Genomic DNA, 19,456 nt, shown 5'->3' on the forward strand with positions numbered 1-19,456 from the left:
AATAATGCTCTTACAACTATACAAGTTTACAGGTTGATTCATTTTTTGTTTTAAAATTATTAAATAAAGTAGACTATGTCATTAGAACAGAAGCCGCCTACATACATACTGTGATCACACACAATTATATTACTTTTACTCAACGCTTAAATGCATGAAAAATTAATGCATGTTACGGAAAATTAGTAATGTAATATGCAACATCTTGTTGTTTCTAATCTGTATATAAAAGAAGCTGAAAAATACTTATGTGTACACTTAATGTGTTTTTACAAGACAACGCATTTTTAGGATGATGGATACACTACTTTGACCATCAAAAAATGCATTACATTCTAATATTTTTGTGTTTTGCTTATTTCATAGTTCACGTAAGTATCATACTAAAACTATAATCGTTATGTTCAAAAGGGAGTTTCGAAATTTTTTCAAACAACCTATTTCAACTTTACGACTACACATACATATATAGATTGATAAATAAATAAGGTTAATAATTTCATCAAAAAAGTTGATTGTTCCTTCCAGCTGAAACAAATTTCATCAACTGAAATTCGACTGTTATTTCAGATAACTTCCAAAGACTTGGAGAGGAGCTGTCCTCCGCTAGTACCAAATGAAAGATGTGAATTTGAACAAAAGTTTGACACTTGTCAAACAAATACCGACTGTAATTACGGTAATTATGATTTAAATATAATACTATTTCCTGTTTATGCTTGACATTTTCTTGTGTCTATAGTTTCCAACAAACGCACAATTGTATTCCATATATACTGACTAACACGTTTTTATCCGGAAAAAATGAAAAATAATACTTGATCACTGCATGCTTTGTATGTGTTTTCATTTTCTGCTTGTTGTATTTACATGTATTTACTTGATTTGTTGTTGCAGGAAAAGTATGTTGTCCTCGCAAATGTGGATTGAGATGCATAAAAATAGACGTAAGAATTGATTTTTTTTTAAAATGAAATGAAATATAAAAAATCTCGCACGTACAAAAAAAGAAACGACAAAATGAAATTGCACTCTTGATTTAAATTGTTTCAAAGATGAAATAGGCTTTTATAATAAAAATAACATTTCCAATAATATTGCTTTGAGTTTTAAACAAAGGCCTTTACATATCATGTTAACTAACTAACTGTTAACTTATACACAACAGCATATTGATGGGTCTTCTAATTGCTCCATGAAACCTCTTTCTACATTAATTATAAACACATATTTCATCACAAATAAAAGCCGGGCTTCAACGATATTGTGTAACTACCTATTCGAGAGGAATCGTTAATCAGATGTGAATACTAAAAAAATCCAAAGATGTTTTAGAGTACATACAATCTAAGACTTTTTTTCATCTGGTATAAGTATTCAAACAATTTACCTTTCTACACTTTACACAAATATTCCCCATTTCAAACTAAACGACAAATTGAAAGATTTGATATTGCTTTGTTTGATAAAACAGAATGGCCAACGTAGATACAAGTATCTTGTCTTTTGAGGAATAAATCTTACTTTAATTAGTATAGAATCATGCACACAAAATTTTCTAAAACTGACATTATCAAGATGCTTGATTTCTTGATTGACAACATATTTGTTACGTTAAAGGGACGTGTTTTTCAACAGAGTGTTACCCTTCAAATGGGAACCAATTGTGCCCTCTTCTTACCGACTTGTTCCTTTATTATTGTGATGTTTACTCCATGCAGAAAACATCTTTAGTAGAAAGAAAAGAAAAGCAATATCCTTCAACTTTACTTCCCGTTATAAAGATAATGTTCTCTTACTAAATAATTTAAAATATGTTGACAATATGTTGAACGCATCTATCCCATCGACCTAGAGATAAAGGATACAACAGATAAAGCTATGTCTGCCTCATATCTTGACTTAAATCTAGAAATTTACAATGAGGGTCGGTTGAAAACAAAATTTTACGACTAAAATGATGAATTCAGCTTCCCAATTGTGAACATTCTATTTCTATGTAGCAACATATTCCAGCAAAGCCTGCATACGGATAAAATTGAGAATGGAAATGGGGAATGTGCCAAAGAGACAACAACCCGACCATAGAAAAAAACAACAGCAGAAGGTCACCAACAGGTCTTCAATGTAGCGAGAAATTTCCGCACCCGGAGGCGTCCTTCAGCTGGCCGCTAAACAAATATACACTAGTTCAGTGATAATGAACGCCATACTAATTTCCAAATTGTACACAAGAAACTAAGATTAAAATAATAAAAGACTAACAAAGGCCAGAGGCTCCTGACTTGGGACAGGCACAAAAATGCGGCGGGGTTAAACATGTTTGTGAAATCGCAACCCTAGTATATATCTATATATTGATACACTATTTCTGGCCTTGTATATCCTATCATCATTTCCATGATAGATGGGTTGTTGCTCATGAGAAATATTAAACCAAGAGTTCCAAATGGTGAAGTTAAAATCATCCCTTCGTAAATTGTACGGACGCTTTCTCGAGTTGGTTGACCGTTATGGAATAACCGTTTCACAGATGAAATCGGATATGTTCTTCATGTCGTAACTACAATCCGCTTCCCTTTTCACGAATTTGACCTACCGAATCAGACTATTTACCTTGTTTGTTATAACATACGCAACACGATGAGTGCCACATGTGGAGCAGGATCTGCTTACCCTTCTGGAGCACCTGAGATCTCAACCAGATTTTTGTGGGGTTCGTTATGCTTAGTCATTAGTTTTCAATGTTGTGTCATTTGAAATCTTATTTATCTGTTTGTCTATTTCATTTTTAGCCATGCTATTGTCAATTTATTTTCGATCTATGAGTCTGACTGTCCCTCTAGTATATTTTGCCCTTCTTCTTTGACAGACCCAATTGACAAGCCGAGTTAACCTATATAAACTGTTGAAATATCACTCATCTAGTGGCAAAAGGGGGAGACAGGGTAAGACAGGGTCGACAGCTGTTCATTCAACATCCGTCATGCAAATCCACACTCAATAAACTTCACAATCGGCAATAAGATACAATCGCAATTAGACACAATTGGTGCAATTTCAAATATGACAACTCTTTTTGGAATCTTAACAAAATAAAACTGCGAAAACAAGCCTCAAGTGAAATGACTAACCAACATTTCGTATCAGCCGACACATTCATGATGGTAATGGTATTATCATGCAACTTCGATTTCGATCGTTCTTTCTCATAACTGCGGTTGGGTTTGGTTTGTTTTGTTTTGTGTAAGAAGCACATTCCTGTTTATGAAGTCCTTCTAACTTATTGGATAAACTAAAACATGTAAACGCCATACTATGGGATGGTATTGCTTAGAAATGTCAAGTTGAAAACTGGAAATCATTTCATTTGTCGTATATTATAGATTATAACCGTTCATCATATCTATATAGGTATGAAGCAGAACTTCTAGTGTATTGTATCCATAACCAATATTTAACTGGTGTAATTAATCGATCGGGAATGACATTTATGTTTTGAAAATAGAAAGTAAAAGTAAATGTAAGGCTCGTTGTTTTGTTCGTACGCATGTCTGAGATTTTGCAATCATATTGAGCTAATTTATAATCTGATTGAGTATCTTACAAAAGACTCAGTACTAAACATAACCTTGGTGCTTCCTGGAACCACACTTTCACTTTCTAAGTATCTGTCTGATGAATGCATGTCTGTTCTGTTTTGATCTAAGGACAGGCAAAAATATCTGTAAATGTTTCTTTTTTCTATTTCAGCAGAAACAATTCAATCCCTCATGTCCTCCGTACAGAAAAGATGGGATTTGTAAACGTTTTGACAGACAATGCTCTACCGATAAAAACTGCAAAGGAGGTAAGAATAAACGATGCACTATACATATTCAGTCACATTTTTACGGCAACTTATTAATTTCCAAAGGAATACAGAAGTCATATTTTTTTTTTTTATCATACGGTATGTAACTATTGATAGATCAATAAATATATGAACCATTTATACAACACTGCATCAATTAAAACAAACAAATGATTTGCCAATTATGCGCATAGCGTCCATCTCGAACTACAAGATATACGGTTGTTATAAGGTTTTCAATGCCATTGACATTTCGAAAAGCATTGCCTATATAATGTTTTCCTTACTAAGGAGATGTTGTATAATTTCCAATAAGAAAAATTTCAACTAGTTATCATTGGACCAGAATGCAAACCTATATATGTAACCATGCAGCCATCAGAATTCAGCAAAAACATTCCATAGATACTGTATAATATGCTAAAACAGGTACGTTTTAGATTGTCGTTTCAGGGCCTTTCATAACTGACTATGCGGTATGGGCTTTGTTTATTGTTGAAAGCCGTACGGTGACCTAAAGTTGTTAATTTCTGTATCATTTTGGTCTCTTGTGGAGATCTGGCTATCATACCACACCTTCTTTTTTTATACGTAGAATAAAGAATCAAATCTAAACAGCTTAATGTTCGAACGTGTGGATAAGCTTATTTGTGATGTATAACTAATACAGGTTGGGAAATTATTCAATCTGATTACAAAAACGATACTGTGAATTAATTTATTTTCGTGGGTACCAATTTTTGTCGATAAAGGAAAAATTGTATGTTCCTGGATATTTGATTTCTTGGTTTCGTCGAGGAGTGCATACAAGCCTATAGAAAATTTGTCATTCGTTGAACATTTGTTTTCGTGGTATACCTGTACCCACGAAATACACGATAATTGGTATCGAACGAATAATAATGAATTTTCAATAAACGTAGTGAAATAAAAACCTTAGTTTCCTCCTTTTAACAAGATTTGCAATTTAATTTACACTGAAAAAAATAATCCTATTTCCCTGGGGCGGTATAAAATATATATATAATTAAAACAACACTTATCTATGTTACTCGTTCACAACTGAGTTGATGGTCGCCTCCATTACGAATGCTCAAACTCAAAGTTGTAAAGTCTTATATATAGAAAAAATTCAATAGTTAAAGAACTTCATGTATATGACCAATATAGGGACCTGAAGGATGTCTTAATCATGAACCTCATTTCTTTGATGTGTTTGTTGTGACAATTTGAATCTTCAACGCACTATGTCCATTCGGTTTTTTATGTGTTTTGTCAGTTGATTTTGCCATGTGATTGTGGACTTTCCTATTAGATTTTCCTCTGAGTTCAGTATTTTTGGTGATTTTACTTTTTTCAATGAAAATAAACTCTGCATAGATTCCAGGTGGAAATTGTGTACGAAAGGAGCACTTTTCTTCTAAAAAGCTTTATAGAAAATTTAAATGCATAGTTTGTTAACTTTAATCTCATATCATATTTAAAATTTCTGAATCTCATGTACTAATTCCTATTTTTGTGTGACATGCCGTGCATAGATAAATGCAAAAGACAGGACTGTTTTATAACTTTTCTGTACATCGAATGTCATTATCTAATTGCAGGACTAATATGCTGCCGTGTTGAATGTGGAACAGTCTGCAAAACAGGGAAACACATATATTTACCTCCAGATAGTAATGCATATTGACTGTGATATTAAATCAATTATTCTTCACATTAATTTATTCGATTCCCCGTTTCGAAATATGATTTATTTTTAAAACATGCAATAATTTTTAAAAAGTCTACGAACAATGTAGTCATTACTTAAGATATTCTTTAGCAACAGAAATTCTTTAAATGAAGAGGCGATATTTTCAATTTATACAAATTTTTAAAACTATTTTAACTCGTTTCAATTCTGAAACGACGAATAACTGATACAAATATTTATCTACCACTACTTGCAATCTACACTCACTCTTATTTGATGGAACCGTGACATTTCAATGTTTTACGTATACCATATTATGTTTCTAAATTAATGTCTAGTCTAATTTACATTTTCCTTCATTATCACAGAAAAAGAACAAAACAATACATGATCGGATGTTAATAATTGATATAAATGTTTTTATAACTTATTGTGTACACTGCGTGATTTTTTTTCTTTCTGAAGCCAATATAGTGTGTGGTGATACATGCATCAGACATATGTATTACATGTAATTTAATACATGCATTGGCTCGAGCTATAAATGTTTATATAGCCGTCTTTTCATCTTATCGCATCCTCTTATAACATTTCTTAAGTCTGTTATTTTTGATTCTCTGTACAATTCTATGCAATACACTTTCAGTTTGTTCCTTACCAAAAGTCACTGGAACTTGTAAAGCGTATATGCCACGATATTATTACAATAAGAAAGTAAAGAAATGTCTGAGGTTTATATATGGCGGATGTGAGGGCAATTCAAACAATTTTGAGACGTTGGAACAATGTAAACAGAAATGTCAACCTGAAGGTAGGGAAATATCTTATATATCAAACCTCACATTGAATTGTCTGATTTGATTGGTCAATGGGAGGGACGTTGGAAAATGAAAACGGAGATGTCAATTTGAAGGTAGGCAAACATCTTATATATCAAACTTACCATTGAACTGTCTGATTTGATTAATCAATAGGAGGAACAATATGCACGGAGATGTTAACCTGAAGCTAGCAACATATCTTATATATTAAACTTTCTATTGAACTGTGTGATTTGATTGGTCAATGGGAGGAACGCTGGAACAATATTAACGAAGATGTCAACCTGAAGGAAGGCAATATTTCACGTATCAAACTTCCCTTTGAAATGTCTGATTTGATTAGTCAATGTAAAGGAAAATAAAAACCTGAATAAAGGTAGAAAGATAACATATATATCAAACTTTATATTGAACTAACTGATTTGATTGGTCAATGTATACAGAGGTGCCAACCTGAAGGTAGATCAACGGCAACCAATTGGTCTTTAATGCAGCGAGAAACTCTTTCTTTAGCTGGCCTCTAAACAAATGTGTGTACTAGTTCAGTGATAATGGACGCCATATTAAACTCCGAATTATACACAAGAAACCAAAATAAAAAATAATACAAGACTAACAAAGGCAAGAGGCTCCTGACTTGGAACAGGCGCAAACATGCGGCGGGGTTTAACATGTTATTCGAGATCTGAACCCTCCCCTATACCTCTAGCCAATGTAGAAAAATAAACGGACCTAAAACTAAAACGTCCAGATCTGAAGTAAATATTATATGGTACTTTAAACACCACCATCATCTTTATCATGTATATGTGCAGTGAAGTTTGGTAGGCTGTGTTTATTAATATCATCTAGTTTTGGGAGGGTTCAACAGGTATGAAGTAATAATAACATAAGTATTACTTTAAATAAGCAACCAAAACATGTAGACATTTCATTTATATTAGAGATATACACTGTGTCTGATTGATTAGGTCTTTCCACCTTTGCGTGGACAGGCCTATTGACTTTGTTTTGATTATAATTATTATTATTAGGTATTTCCACCTTTCCGTGGTATATGATATCGAACAGTTAATACGCTTTTGAAACTGACACCGCGTAACCAAAATGTTTTCCATGTAAGAGTTATCATCCCGTACACTGTTTTTCTTGTTATTACTTATATGTCGCAACCGTATAGGAAACCAACAAATTTATTTTACCAAATTGCTCGTTATATCCTCAGGATGAATTGAATCATTTTAATCGAAGCTATACGGCTCCATATGAGAGTTATCCCCTCTTATGTATATGATATAAGTGATATGAACTTCTAACTGATAAACCATAAGTGATAGAGACCTAGGGTCTTTTGATTTAAGTTCCTATGTCCAAAAAATTAAAATCAGGTCAAGGTCAAAGGTCAAGGTCAAAGTTGCGACATGTAGTAACGTATAAATTTTGGTTGAAAGGGTGCGAATACATAACATGGGAGTTTTCGGTCCTCTTATATTTATGATTATGCGTAAAGTGATATTACTCATTAACCATGCATAATAAGGAACTAGTGTCTTTTGATTTGAGATCATTAGTTTATGACCTTGAAATTGAGGTCAAGGTCATAGGTTAATTGGACGTTGTAGATTTTGACCTTTGCTCCAAATTCATATTTAGACATCATAAAGCCAAAGGAACTAACATATCAACTGATGTTTTAATATTTTCACATCAACATGTATTGTTAGTGGTGGAAAGACCTTCAATTGTTCTCTGAACAATTGGTTTTTAATTTATCTTATATCTCTTATGATTTTTGTTTCCAGGAGATCAATACACAATTTCGACATTAGACCTTAAGAAAAATCATAAGTCGTTTCAAACAATAGATACAATCAAATATGTACAATTATGTTTTGACTGATAAAAGTATAAAATAACAATCAAAATAGAAAATAAGAAGTTCCAGACTTTAAATGCAATCGGTAAACTGCATCAACTCTTAAAAGACTTTTTATCTGTTAAACAAACAAATCATTTATTGGTGGATCCTTACAAGTGTTTACAATCGCTACAATTAATCTTACACGTACATATTTCAGAGAAAGTGCAGCTACTTAAAACTCATCATAGATACCAGGACTAAATTTACTATATACGCCAGACGCAAAAGACTCATCAGTGACGCTCGAATCCAAAACAGTTAAAAGGGCCAAATAAAGTACGAAGTTAAAGAGCATTGAGAACCAAAATTCCTAAAATTTTGCCAAATACAGCTAAGGCAATCTATGCCTGAGGTAGAAAAGCCTTAGTATTTCAAAAAATTCAAAAATTTGTAAACAGTAAATTTATAAATATAACCATATCAATGACAATTTATGTCAGCACAAAAAGTGCTGACTACTGGGCTTGTGATACCCTCGGGGAAAATAATCTCCACCAACAGTAGCATCGACCCAGTGGTAGTAAATAAACTCATCATAGATACCAGGACTAAATTTAGTATATACGCCAGACGCGCGTTTCGTCTACAAACGGATAGTATAATAGTATGAATGTTCTTTTAGATTTATGTTATTATAGGTCCAGAGTGTTACGCTATCACCTGTACACTGGCATGTGAATTCGGATTTGAAGAAGATGAAAATGGCTGTCGAGTGTGCAAATGCAAACCAAGTAATCTTGATTATTTATATTGATCCTTTGTATTTGTCTGTTATGTAATAACAAAACAATTTCAAAAACCAAATAATAATAGTTATCAAATGTACCAGGATTATAATTTAATACGCCAGACGCGCGTTTCGTCTACATAAGACTCATCAGTGACGCTCAGATCAAAATAGCTATAAAGCCAAACAAGTACAAAGTTCAAGAGCATTGAGGACCCAAAATTCCTAAAAGTTGTGCCAAATACAGCTATGGTAATCTATTCATGGGATAGGAAAATCCATAGTTTTTTGTAAAATTCAAAGTTAAGTTAACAGGAAAATTATGAAAATGACCACATAACTGATATTCATGTCAATACCGAAGTGCTGACTACTGGGCTGGTGATAACCTCGGGGACGAAACGTCCATCAGCAGTGGCATCGACCCAGTGGTGTAAATAGTTATCAAATGTTCCAGGATTATAATTTAATACACCAGACGCGCGTTTCGTCTACACAAGACTCATCAGTGACGCTCAGACGTTGATTTACGAAGTTACAAGGTTTGGATATCAGTAGAACCTGTTTGCTTTAATTTCTCAGCCTGAACGATTTAGGACGTTAATTCTAGCTTTTATGAGTTTTTATAATTTGGATAACTGTTTTATATTGTAAAATGTAAAACAAAATTGAGTTACATCAGTGAACACGAATTTGACAGCTTGTGTCCATTAAATAAAAAAATTAATTTTCAATATTGTCATTAGATATAAGGTACCATAATTCAATTATTTCATTTAGATGTTTATGATGAAACACATGCTTGATTTATACCCGCGCAAATATGTGCAATCTTGGTTAACGCAAATTAACGTATCGCACGGAAATGTATTTGAAAACTGTGTTTTACTTGATTTCCATATATGAAGCGTATTTTATTTGTGACATGCTTAGATTGATAAAGATAATTTGATTCTGAAAACAAAACTGCTTTACCGTATTAAACCAAGGCCCTTAGTGTTATGATGGTACTACAATACATGCGCCTTTTACGTTCGTTTGTTCCTTTCGTCTAAATATAAGAGAGTGTTATTAAGTTAGTAACTAACTGACATTGCGATGCTAAAAAACAAAAATAGAAATTGAAATGAAGCAATTATATCAAGTCTAAAGTTTATAATTTCAGATCCCTGCCCACTACCTAAATGTCCACTTGTACAAACGCCAATTGGTGTTTGTTCTAGGGACACTTTTTTCGATTTTGACGGGGTTAAATGCAAAGGCTGTCCAGAGATTGTACCATGTGATAAAGGTAAACCGTGTCCAACACTCATAAGTTAAGAATTTGAAGCATTCAACTCAAATGTTCTTCTTTGTTTACTAATACTAATTTGTATATTGCCAATAAGTCTTCAAACTGTACATACGTCAATTGTGGGTACTACTAAAATAAGTGTAGGTACAGAGTTTAAAACAGTGTCCAAAAATAAAATCAACTATAACAAATTAGAGTTAATTAGATTGTGCAAAAATCAATTTGTGCTGATAGCACTGAAGACATGTGACGACTGGATTGTGTTTTTTCTAAGACCATGCATGTCTATATTAAATGAAAAACACATTAACAACTTTTTGCCCAATGAAAAAGTCCAACAGATATGTTATTATTTGTTTGTTATATATATTTTATTGCAGAATGTCTACTTCCTAAGGACATTGGTCCATGTGATGCTGATATCAAAAGATACTATTACGACACTGAGACAAAATCTTGTAAAGAATTTAGATATGGTGGTTGCCAAGGCAATAAAAATAATTTCCTAATATTGGATGCGTGCAAAAGTTCATGCAGAACAGGTAATAAAGCAATTATAGAAAATTGTAATTCTTAGTTAAGGATTGTAGCAGCAAGGCTTTTTATTTCGGATTTTTAATTAATAATACTGCATACATATATTGTACCTTGCAAAATGGTTTCTTGGTAATTTCATAGTTCATAACTATAAATTACGTGTCATTATATAATTATGGAATTATTTTTCCAAAAATATTTTTAGATTTTTTTGTTGGACCGGTTTATGTTTTTTAAAAACTGTCAGCCTCATTTTATCCTTTCAAATTAAAAGAAAAATTCAAAAATTCGACATCCAGGTTTTGTAATTGATAACAGTACAGAAAGAATATATTTTCGTTGAAAATGAGAATAACAGATGCAGGATATTTAACCATATGGACCACTCTTTCGTTTAACGATTACCTTCTCATTCGATAGTTTTTTACGTAGTAAAAGGTAGTAAAAGAACAAGGGCTCTGTAAAGAAATTAATAAAAATATGAATATGTTTGCCTTTTCTTCATTTGTTTTTGTCTATAAAAGTAAGCATAAGTGAGCGAATTGTCAAAACTATTCCAAATGTAACAGAAACACAATGATGATATCTACATATTGTTGTATGTCCTTATTTCAATGTTGAGTATACCCCTACAAAAATGCTGTTTTTATACAGATCATCAAACACATTTCCTTTGTGTGAAACAGTGACCACATACCCTTATTATAAATTAATTCTAGAGAATTTCCAAATGTAGCTGATCAATGGAACCTTCAGATTTTCTACGCAATTCTGTTACACTCATACGTTTGTAGGTTTTGTTTATCATAAAAATGTAAATCATACACCATAACATGCTAAAGTAATAACAAATCGCCCGAAGATTTACTGACCCAACTACGAATAAGTCATTTCTGGAATGCAGAATCCAAGATATAATGTATCATACTAACTATATTTTAACTCCATGAAAGGAGACAGATTTGTAAAAGCAAATTGCTTGTTTCTGAATCCTTAATATTATTTCATTTGTATAATATCGTTTAATGTTGATTTATCTGAATAAATATTGTTTAAACTAACTCCATGAATCTTTAAAGAGCCTTGTCCACAAGTGAAATGCTCCAACAGATGTCCATATGGGTTTCAGACAACCCCTGAAGGCTGTCCAACGTGTATTTGTACGACAAGTAGGTTTGCTTATATTTCGTTTGTTATAAAATATAGAGGTGTATATGGTAACAAAAGTGCAATGTTTTAAACATTTTCAGTACTCAATATTGATATATTTCGTCACAAGGACAGTGTTCTGCATCAAATTATATTTAACTTCAGATTAAGTAAAATATCAAAATAAAAAATTACGTCACTTTATTAAGGCATTGCGCATGCAAGTTGATTGATGACAGATAGCAAGTCTACTCAATAAGACACAGCGGAATTTTTAGACGTTATAATTACTCTGTTCTGAATCATACACTGTAAGTATTATTGCGATTTTTAAAGAATGGACACTATGTGAGATTAATTATTGCGACATCAAGAAAATCAGCATACAGATATAACTTATTCTTTGAGCATTCCTGATGAAGGTTAATCCAGAAAAGCGCATCGGACGCATTAAATTTTTAAACTTGTTGTTTTCAATTTTTTATAGATTTGATATAAGATGAGCACATAAGACGATACAAAATAATCACTATTATGTTATTTCAATATACATCTATTTCATAATACAGAATGTCCTCGTGGAGAACCTTTGCCTAGGCTAAACTGTGGACTGAGACCTAATCCTGATCAATGTCCAAAGGGTTATTTTTGTAGTGTAGATGAAATAGATCGTTTTGCAGTTTGTTGTAGAGGTAAATGACTTTTCAAGTAAATATTTATGGTAAACGATCAACTTTGTGTTCAAGGCAAGACATGTGAATGTAATCCACTTGAAGAGTTAAACAATTCAATGTGTGTCTGCTTTATTAATTCAAGTCGAATTTCATAGTATAATTATGTATAATTGGCAGCATTTAAACAATTAGTTAAGTCTGAAGTTGTTATTTTAACTTGCATCTTTCTTAATATTGTAATTCACAAATAAAATATTTTCATTCAGAAATGTCTTTTTGTTTTAGATCCGTGCTTTCCCCCTCCACGTTGTCCAAGACCTCCAAGAGGCCCACCAGGAACCTGTCCTCCACAATGTGTGTATGAGTATGCAATAGTCAATGGAAAACGTTGCAGAGTGGCGTGTAAACTTGGGCCACCAGGACCTAAGGGTGAACCAGGAAAACCCTGTCCTCCATCGCTAGTATGCACATTATCTTAGGTCCTTAATGCGAATTTATTTTCAAAAATTATTCTAATAATTATTGTTCTTGTATTCATCACACCAGGTCGAAAGGAACGATGTGTATATTTGCCATCATTAGAAGTTCGTCGTCGTCCGTTTGTGAACTTTACAGTAAATTCTTTTAGAAAAAAATGTTATTTTTTTTCCATGCCTATTTATGAATAGTCTTTGCTGTCTTATTTCAGCTAGAAAAGGTGAATGAATGAATTATTTTATAGGTCGATGGGTATTTGTTTAGACCTGTCGACAAACAATCCTTACACGACTTCATTGTGTGTTTTAACCATAGAAAATAGTTTTCCATACAATGAATTTAAACGTCAATCAAGATGTGGTATGCTTGCAAATTATGCAACCCTCCATCAGAGAGAAAATGACATAAATTTTAACTACTGTAGTTCATCGTATGTCATTCAACAATATGATGTAAGCTGAAAATATCGAATATAAACACACACTTGTATATTCATAGTACATCAGCAAAATCAAAAATACATATATAAATCGATTTTATTCTAATCATTGACAAACTTATGAAGGCATGACATTTTATCCTGAATTGTAAAAAAACAAAAAGGAGTAAAAAAACATGACAAAAACTTCCAAACCTGACCTTTTAATCTGTTAAAGCAATTGATAAGTTTGTACAACTAAGTAACGGCTCAATCGACTATGATTAAACTAAGTATTAGTAAATAAAAAATGCACACATTTTAAGGAAAATCAACAGTGTTGAAGACTGTAATCTGCATTTCATTTTAGTGTGGTGACGGAATAGCGGAACCACTACCACCACCACCACCAACAACAACAACAACACCGCCTCCTTCTAAAGGTAAGTTAAACAACATAACAAATAGTAAACAAGGAGATGTGGTAGCATTGCAAGTGAGACATAAGACCAAAGAATGTATATGGTGACTACTATATGGCACTGTACGGCGTTCAGAAATGAGCTTAGCCCATACAATATAGATTTCAAAAAATATGTTATTTATGTAAAAATATCAAGAGAGACTGCTAGAACCACATATTTAAGCTGTCGAAATCGTTATCAATAAAACTAAATGGCGTTATTGTTTTCATCGGTTATTTGTCTATGCATGTATGGTTTTTTTTGGTTTTTTTTAGGAAAATGAGGCCATAAGATGAAGCAATTTCATGCGTACAAAACGCTGTGACAATTGTTTGCTGGTATGAATAAAGTGCATTCCAATTGATAAATAGACCCGGATGGACATAAATACGTGACGTAATTTTATGCACTGCCTTACATGTCTAGTATATTTGGGTATGAAGTCCTGTCAATGATATTGAAAATATATGGTAGTAAGATCAAACAGAAAGTGCGCACATTATCGATTATAAACTACTAAAACACACCAGCGAAGTCACGTGCATTCAGAGCGTGGTTGACAGTATATACAAACTGTTGTATGATACATTTTCTGAAAAATATTTTAATGACTGAAGAATTTCAGGGCAGGTATCAAAAGTCATTTGTACGTTGAGGCAGGACCAGTTTTTTTTGTTTTTTTTTAGCTCTCTCCGTTGTTTTTTTAATCCATTATGTTTTTCTTTTCCATTCATTTCAATACGTTTGGATTTGTTCTGTATACTATGAACAGACTATAATCTCTATATAATATATTGATAGTAATCTTGGAATTAATGGTAAATAACAAATTCAGTGTACACTTTATCAATAGTATATATATTTTCCTAGTATACAGAAAAAGCAAAAATAATTGCCCTGTCCCCCAACTTTTTTTTTACAGTCCTAAATGGAAGTCTTGTCTATGACTTTTAAGTCTGACCAATTACAGTAACATTATTCGTACGCCTTTATTTTGGTTTTCATCCTACATAATTCAAACGGAGTAATCATAAGCGAGGATGCAAAATGCGACTACGCATTGTACCTGTAGCACCTAAAGGCATTATGAATTATTTATTTGGAAGGAATAGAAGCGAAACACAAAAAAAGGTCTTCTCATTTAATAGAATAAATGATAAGTCCGACGTATTCAAACCAGAACATTTTCAACATGATTGCAAAATAAAAAAATTATTTCTGTATGTAATAGGTAATCTGATTGAATGACAGTGTTTTTGTTTATCAGCTCATATACATAATTTGTTCATGTGACTGTAACGATGTCAAAGTTTTTCGTGATTTTTTCCTATTATTAAGAATGGAATTTTTATTAAATCATAAAGAATTACTGTATATTCTTTCTGTCTATTCAAAATAAAAATGTGAAGTACACTTTAAAATAACCCATTACGTAGACAGAGACGGAAAACAAAAATTCAAGAGCATACAATGAATAAGAGATGTTATTGGTATACTTTATTGGGACAGCAATCCATTTAAACAGAAAGGACTTGTGAACCGCATTTTGGTTTTGATTGATTAAGTTTGTAATGACATTGTTTTATAAGATGAATTCACAACAGAATGCATTTTGTCATTTTATATTGATATATTTATATTTTAATTGCCAACCAATAAAAATATATCTCGACACACCTGCTTAATGATTATGACCCATTACTGAAATTCACCAATGAAATCTCAAACGATCAAATGGCGTTGTCAGGTGTTGATTTAATTCAAAGTCAATAATTTACAACACATGGCTTTTTTAACCCTGCAATACATTTTAAAGAAATGCATTTGTAGTCTTTCTGCATCGAAATATCTCACATCGTGTTTTCCGGCTACTTATCAAAGATGTAGCACTACGGCAGATAAAGAAACACAAGGGAACATAACAAATTAATAAACAGTCTAACTAATTCATTTAATTCTATCACGTTGGAAATGTGATGGGGATGATCACAATGTCAAAATATGATGATGATTTGAAATATAAAAGAAATCTGTTCTAACTAGATATTTTGGCAAGTCAAATGATAAAAGTTTCAAATGTTGACGTTGCTGATATAACTTCATATGTTTTGAAAATTTTGAAGAATTTGTCTATAAGTATTATTTTTTACTTTCACCAATCTTTATATTGTATTTACGAAATGAAATATTTCATTGTAGTATTCAGAAATTTCTTTTTGTCTAAGGTCCGTGTCCTCCCCATCTACCTTGTCCCGGCAAAGTTGTTTTTCTTGATAAATTGTATAGATTATAGCTATTCCAATTGTTTGTGTCTATGAATAATCCGTGTTGTCTTTTTGAGCTAGAAAATATGAGTGGATAGTAACAAATTACTTAATCGGCAAACGGCAGTTTTTTAAACTCTGTCAACTACCAACTCCTACCCGACTAAAATGTTTGATATATACCAGGTAAGTGGATCCTGGTAATTGAATTGCATTGTACGGCGTTTAAAAAATATTCATACCCTATACTTTATAGTAATCTCAGTTTACTAGGTCCGACAAAACACAATAAAAAAAAATACCCGAGAAAAGTTTCGGCATTATTTTTTATAACACAATACACGAGAAACAAACAGTGCATGCATCTATCACCTGTCAATCTATCTGCTTTTATCATTTTCTTCATGTTTTAAAAACTTAACAGAGAGAGTTTATTCAGTTAACATAACAGATAAAAGAAAATGGCTGAGCAGTCAATTGAAACGCAAAACTAAAAGGACACAGAAACGTCGATTTTGTAGTAATAAATCTCTTATTGTGCACCTCTGTGTCGTTGCGGGTAGATATAATGTGCAGAATAGACACCACTTTATGCAACAGATATACAAAGAACCATGCAATCAGTAAGTGATGTACGATAGAAAATGATGTGAAGACGTATTCATGGTCATATAAGTAGTTTCCCGTTCAAAAGTCTAAAATAAAATTAGAAAACCTGTTGATGCCTTTTTAAGATATGCAAATACTTTGCTTTGGTATATTAAGCTAATGGTTTTTTTTTGTAGATCGATGCGATCCCCCACCACGTTGTCCAAGACCTGACAGGGGACCTCCTGGAGAATGTCCTCCAAAGTGTATTTATGAGTATGCAACTGTTAACGGAAAGCGCTGTAAAGTGGGCTGTCATCTTGGGGAAAGGGGACCACTAGTACAACAAGGAGAACGGTGTCCACCAAGAATGGTATTAAATTTTGTTCGGTTTTCTGTTAGAATTGTCTTCAATTTTACTAGAAATGTCTTATTTTTTTAACTATTTTTGTGCAAGTTGAGAAAAAATAAATTAAGAGATGTTACTACTTTTGAATATAAGACTTCGCTAGAGTTGAACAGTTCTGTGGTATCTAGCACAAAATAAATCTCTTACTGGTCAGTGCTATTATAGTACTCAAAGAAAACCATACGTCATTCGGCAACTCTTGTTTGTAACTTGTAAATATTAATACAATTTTTGTTAGTGTTAACAAAATCAAATCAAATTCGGAAAATAAAATCACACAGATGGATAAGTTATTACAATGATTATGACCTGATTGTACATTTTCATATTTTGTATATTAAAACTAGATAGATTTGTTTAAAATATAATTTGGATATATGTGAATTAAACATCATGCAATAAAATTATTGTTTGAAATAAGATAAATAAGAAATCAATAATGTCAGTAAATTTTAACATTTAACGTGACAATACGCACATTCAAAGCAAACAAAATTGACTGTCTTCTCAAAATTGAGAAACCGAGATTTTGCTAATTTTCTACGATGTTTAATGGTATATCGTAACAAAACTGCTTATTTTGCAATAAAAGAAAAACATATTAAGCAAATGCTGTATCTAATATCATATCATCTTATAAATGTGTGTCTCACATAGTAAAGATAATGCGTTGTTATTCAAATTATTGTCTAACGATATGGCATATCAATCTAAATATAATTTAGATAATTTGTATTCATTTAAGTGTCAAGACGTAGAAAATGAACCAATAGGACCACGAGATCCAGCAGAGGGAACACCATCACGTAATTGTTTTTATATTATTATTATTATCTAATGACGTTTGTGGTCTTCAAGTATTATACTCACCTCGAGTGAAGGAATGTTCATTTTCATATTTTGAAAGTCTAAAGGTGTTCTTAAGTGAATTTGGCCTCCCAACTTTTCTAAACAGGTACCTATAGATGACGTTTTTTTAGTTTTTCGTCAAATCATCTATATGTGCTTCAAATAAAGCAATGAATTTGCATAAATTCTTATTAGCGGACTAACTATTGTAAAATTGTAAATGCATAGTCATTCAACGATTTAAGCATTCGGAATTGAATAAGACGACATAAGGATTTGATAAAATAATTCTATTAAATAGTCCCTTACAGTCATTATACCAAAGAGAACACAATTACAACACAACCTTTTTACTGCTGTTATTCTCCTCTCTCGCTATCTCTTTATGCAAAACTCTTTTTTTAATCCGATACGATACACATGTATATCTACTTACAGCTTCTATTAAAAAGCGAAACAACTGTCCACCAAATCCAGACGACAAGATTTGCTATTATCATGACAGACAATGTACAGATGATTCATCGTGTCAGACGGGAGAGAAGTGTTGTAAACAAGGATGTAGTCATGTTTGTGTTAAATCTGTGTAAAGATGACCGTGAAACATGCAAATGATGCTGTTATATACATCACACTGGATTAAACATTGTGTTATGCAAAAAAGATCAATAAAATTATATTACTAGTTTTCATGATTTGTTTCTCTATTCCTTTGGTATCTTTCGTCCCCCTTTTGTCAACTTGATATCTTGTGAAAATTTCTATCATTTGGTAATCATACCTCATCTCCTGATTTTTGTATTGAGAGTGCCCGTAATTGTTATGTGAGGGGTTTGATGAGGGTCACTGAATAGAGATAAGTGGGAAAAAAGCGAACAAAGTTTTGTTTACTAAATCATGACATAAGAGGTTTTACAGTTCGCCCCATTAAATACGAAGGTTCTATTGCACGAAATCCACACATGTTTACGGCAATTAAAAGGTGTTCCGTAGGATGTTCTGTGGACACGAATCAAATGTTGCATAGTCTGTGTGACGCCATAACCGACTTGAAATTAGGTATAATGACAATTCTTATCGTAAAAGTCTTTGATCTTAACATCTTAACATATCCCTGTGGAATCTTACAATTAAGTACTGTTTTGTTTAGAAATTTTTAACTTATTCCGTTTATTGTCTTTATGCACCGAAATTTATTGAGTAATCGATACAGAGACTAAACAGATCCCCATTAACACCAAGTAAATTGTCTTAATGTTATTGAGTTACCACGGTGAACGTTTCTGACATTTAACTGAAAGACTAAAAATTTACA

General features: G+C 32.3%; 1 protein-coding gene across 1 annotated transcript; it reads left to right on the forward strand.

Moving 5' to 3' along the window:
- The first annotated feature begins 80 nt into the window (after positions 1 to 80).
- LOC139495144 (papilin-like) lies at positions 81 to 18,822 on the forward strand. The gene is made up of 16 exons (XM_071283322.1): positions 81 to 371; positions 571 to 679; positions 898 to 947; positions 3,754 to 3,850; positions 5,458 to 5,529; positions 6,196 to 6,360; positions 8,930 to 9,022; positions 10,184 to 10,309; positions 10,693 to 10,854; positions 11,929 to 12,018; positions 12,568 to 12,690; positions 12,958 to 13,133; positions 13,938 to 14,010; positions 17,081 to 17,256; positions 18,038 to 18,098; positions 18,580 to 18,822. The coding sequence occupies exons 1-16, from the start codon at positions 324 to 326 to the stop codon at positions 18,729 to 18,731; spliced, it is 1,773 nt and encodes a 590-aa protein (XP_071139423.1). The 5' UTR covers positions 81 to 323; the 3' UTR covers positions 18,732 to 18,822.
- The last annotated feature ends 634 nt before the right edge of the window (positions 18,823 to 19,456 follow it).

Source organism: Mytilus edulis, chromosome 11 (genome assembly GCF_963676685.1).
Source record: "Mytilus edulis chromosome 11, xbMytEdul2.2, whole genome shotgun sequence".
NCBI lineage: Eukaryota > Metazoa > Mollusca > Bivalvia > Mytilida > Mytilidae > Mytilus > Mytilus edulis.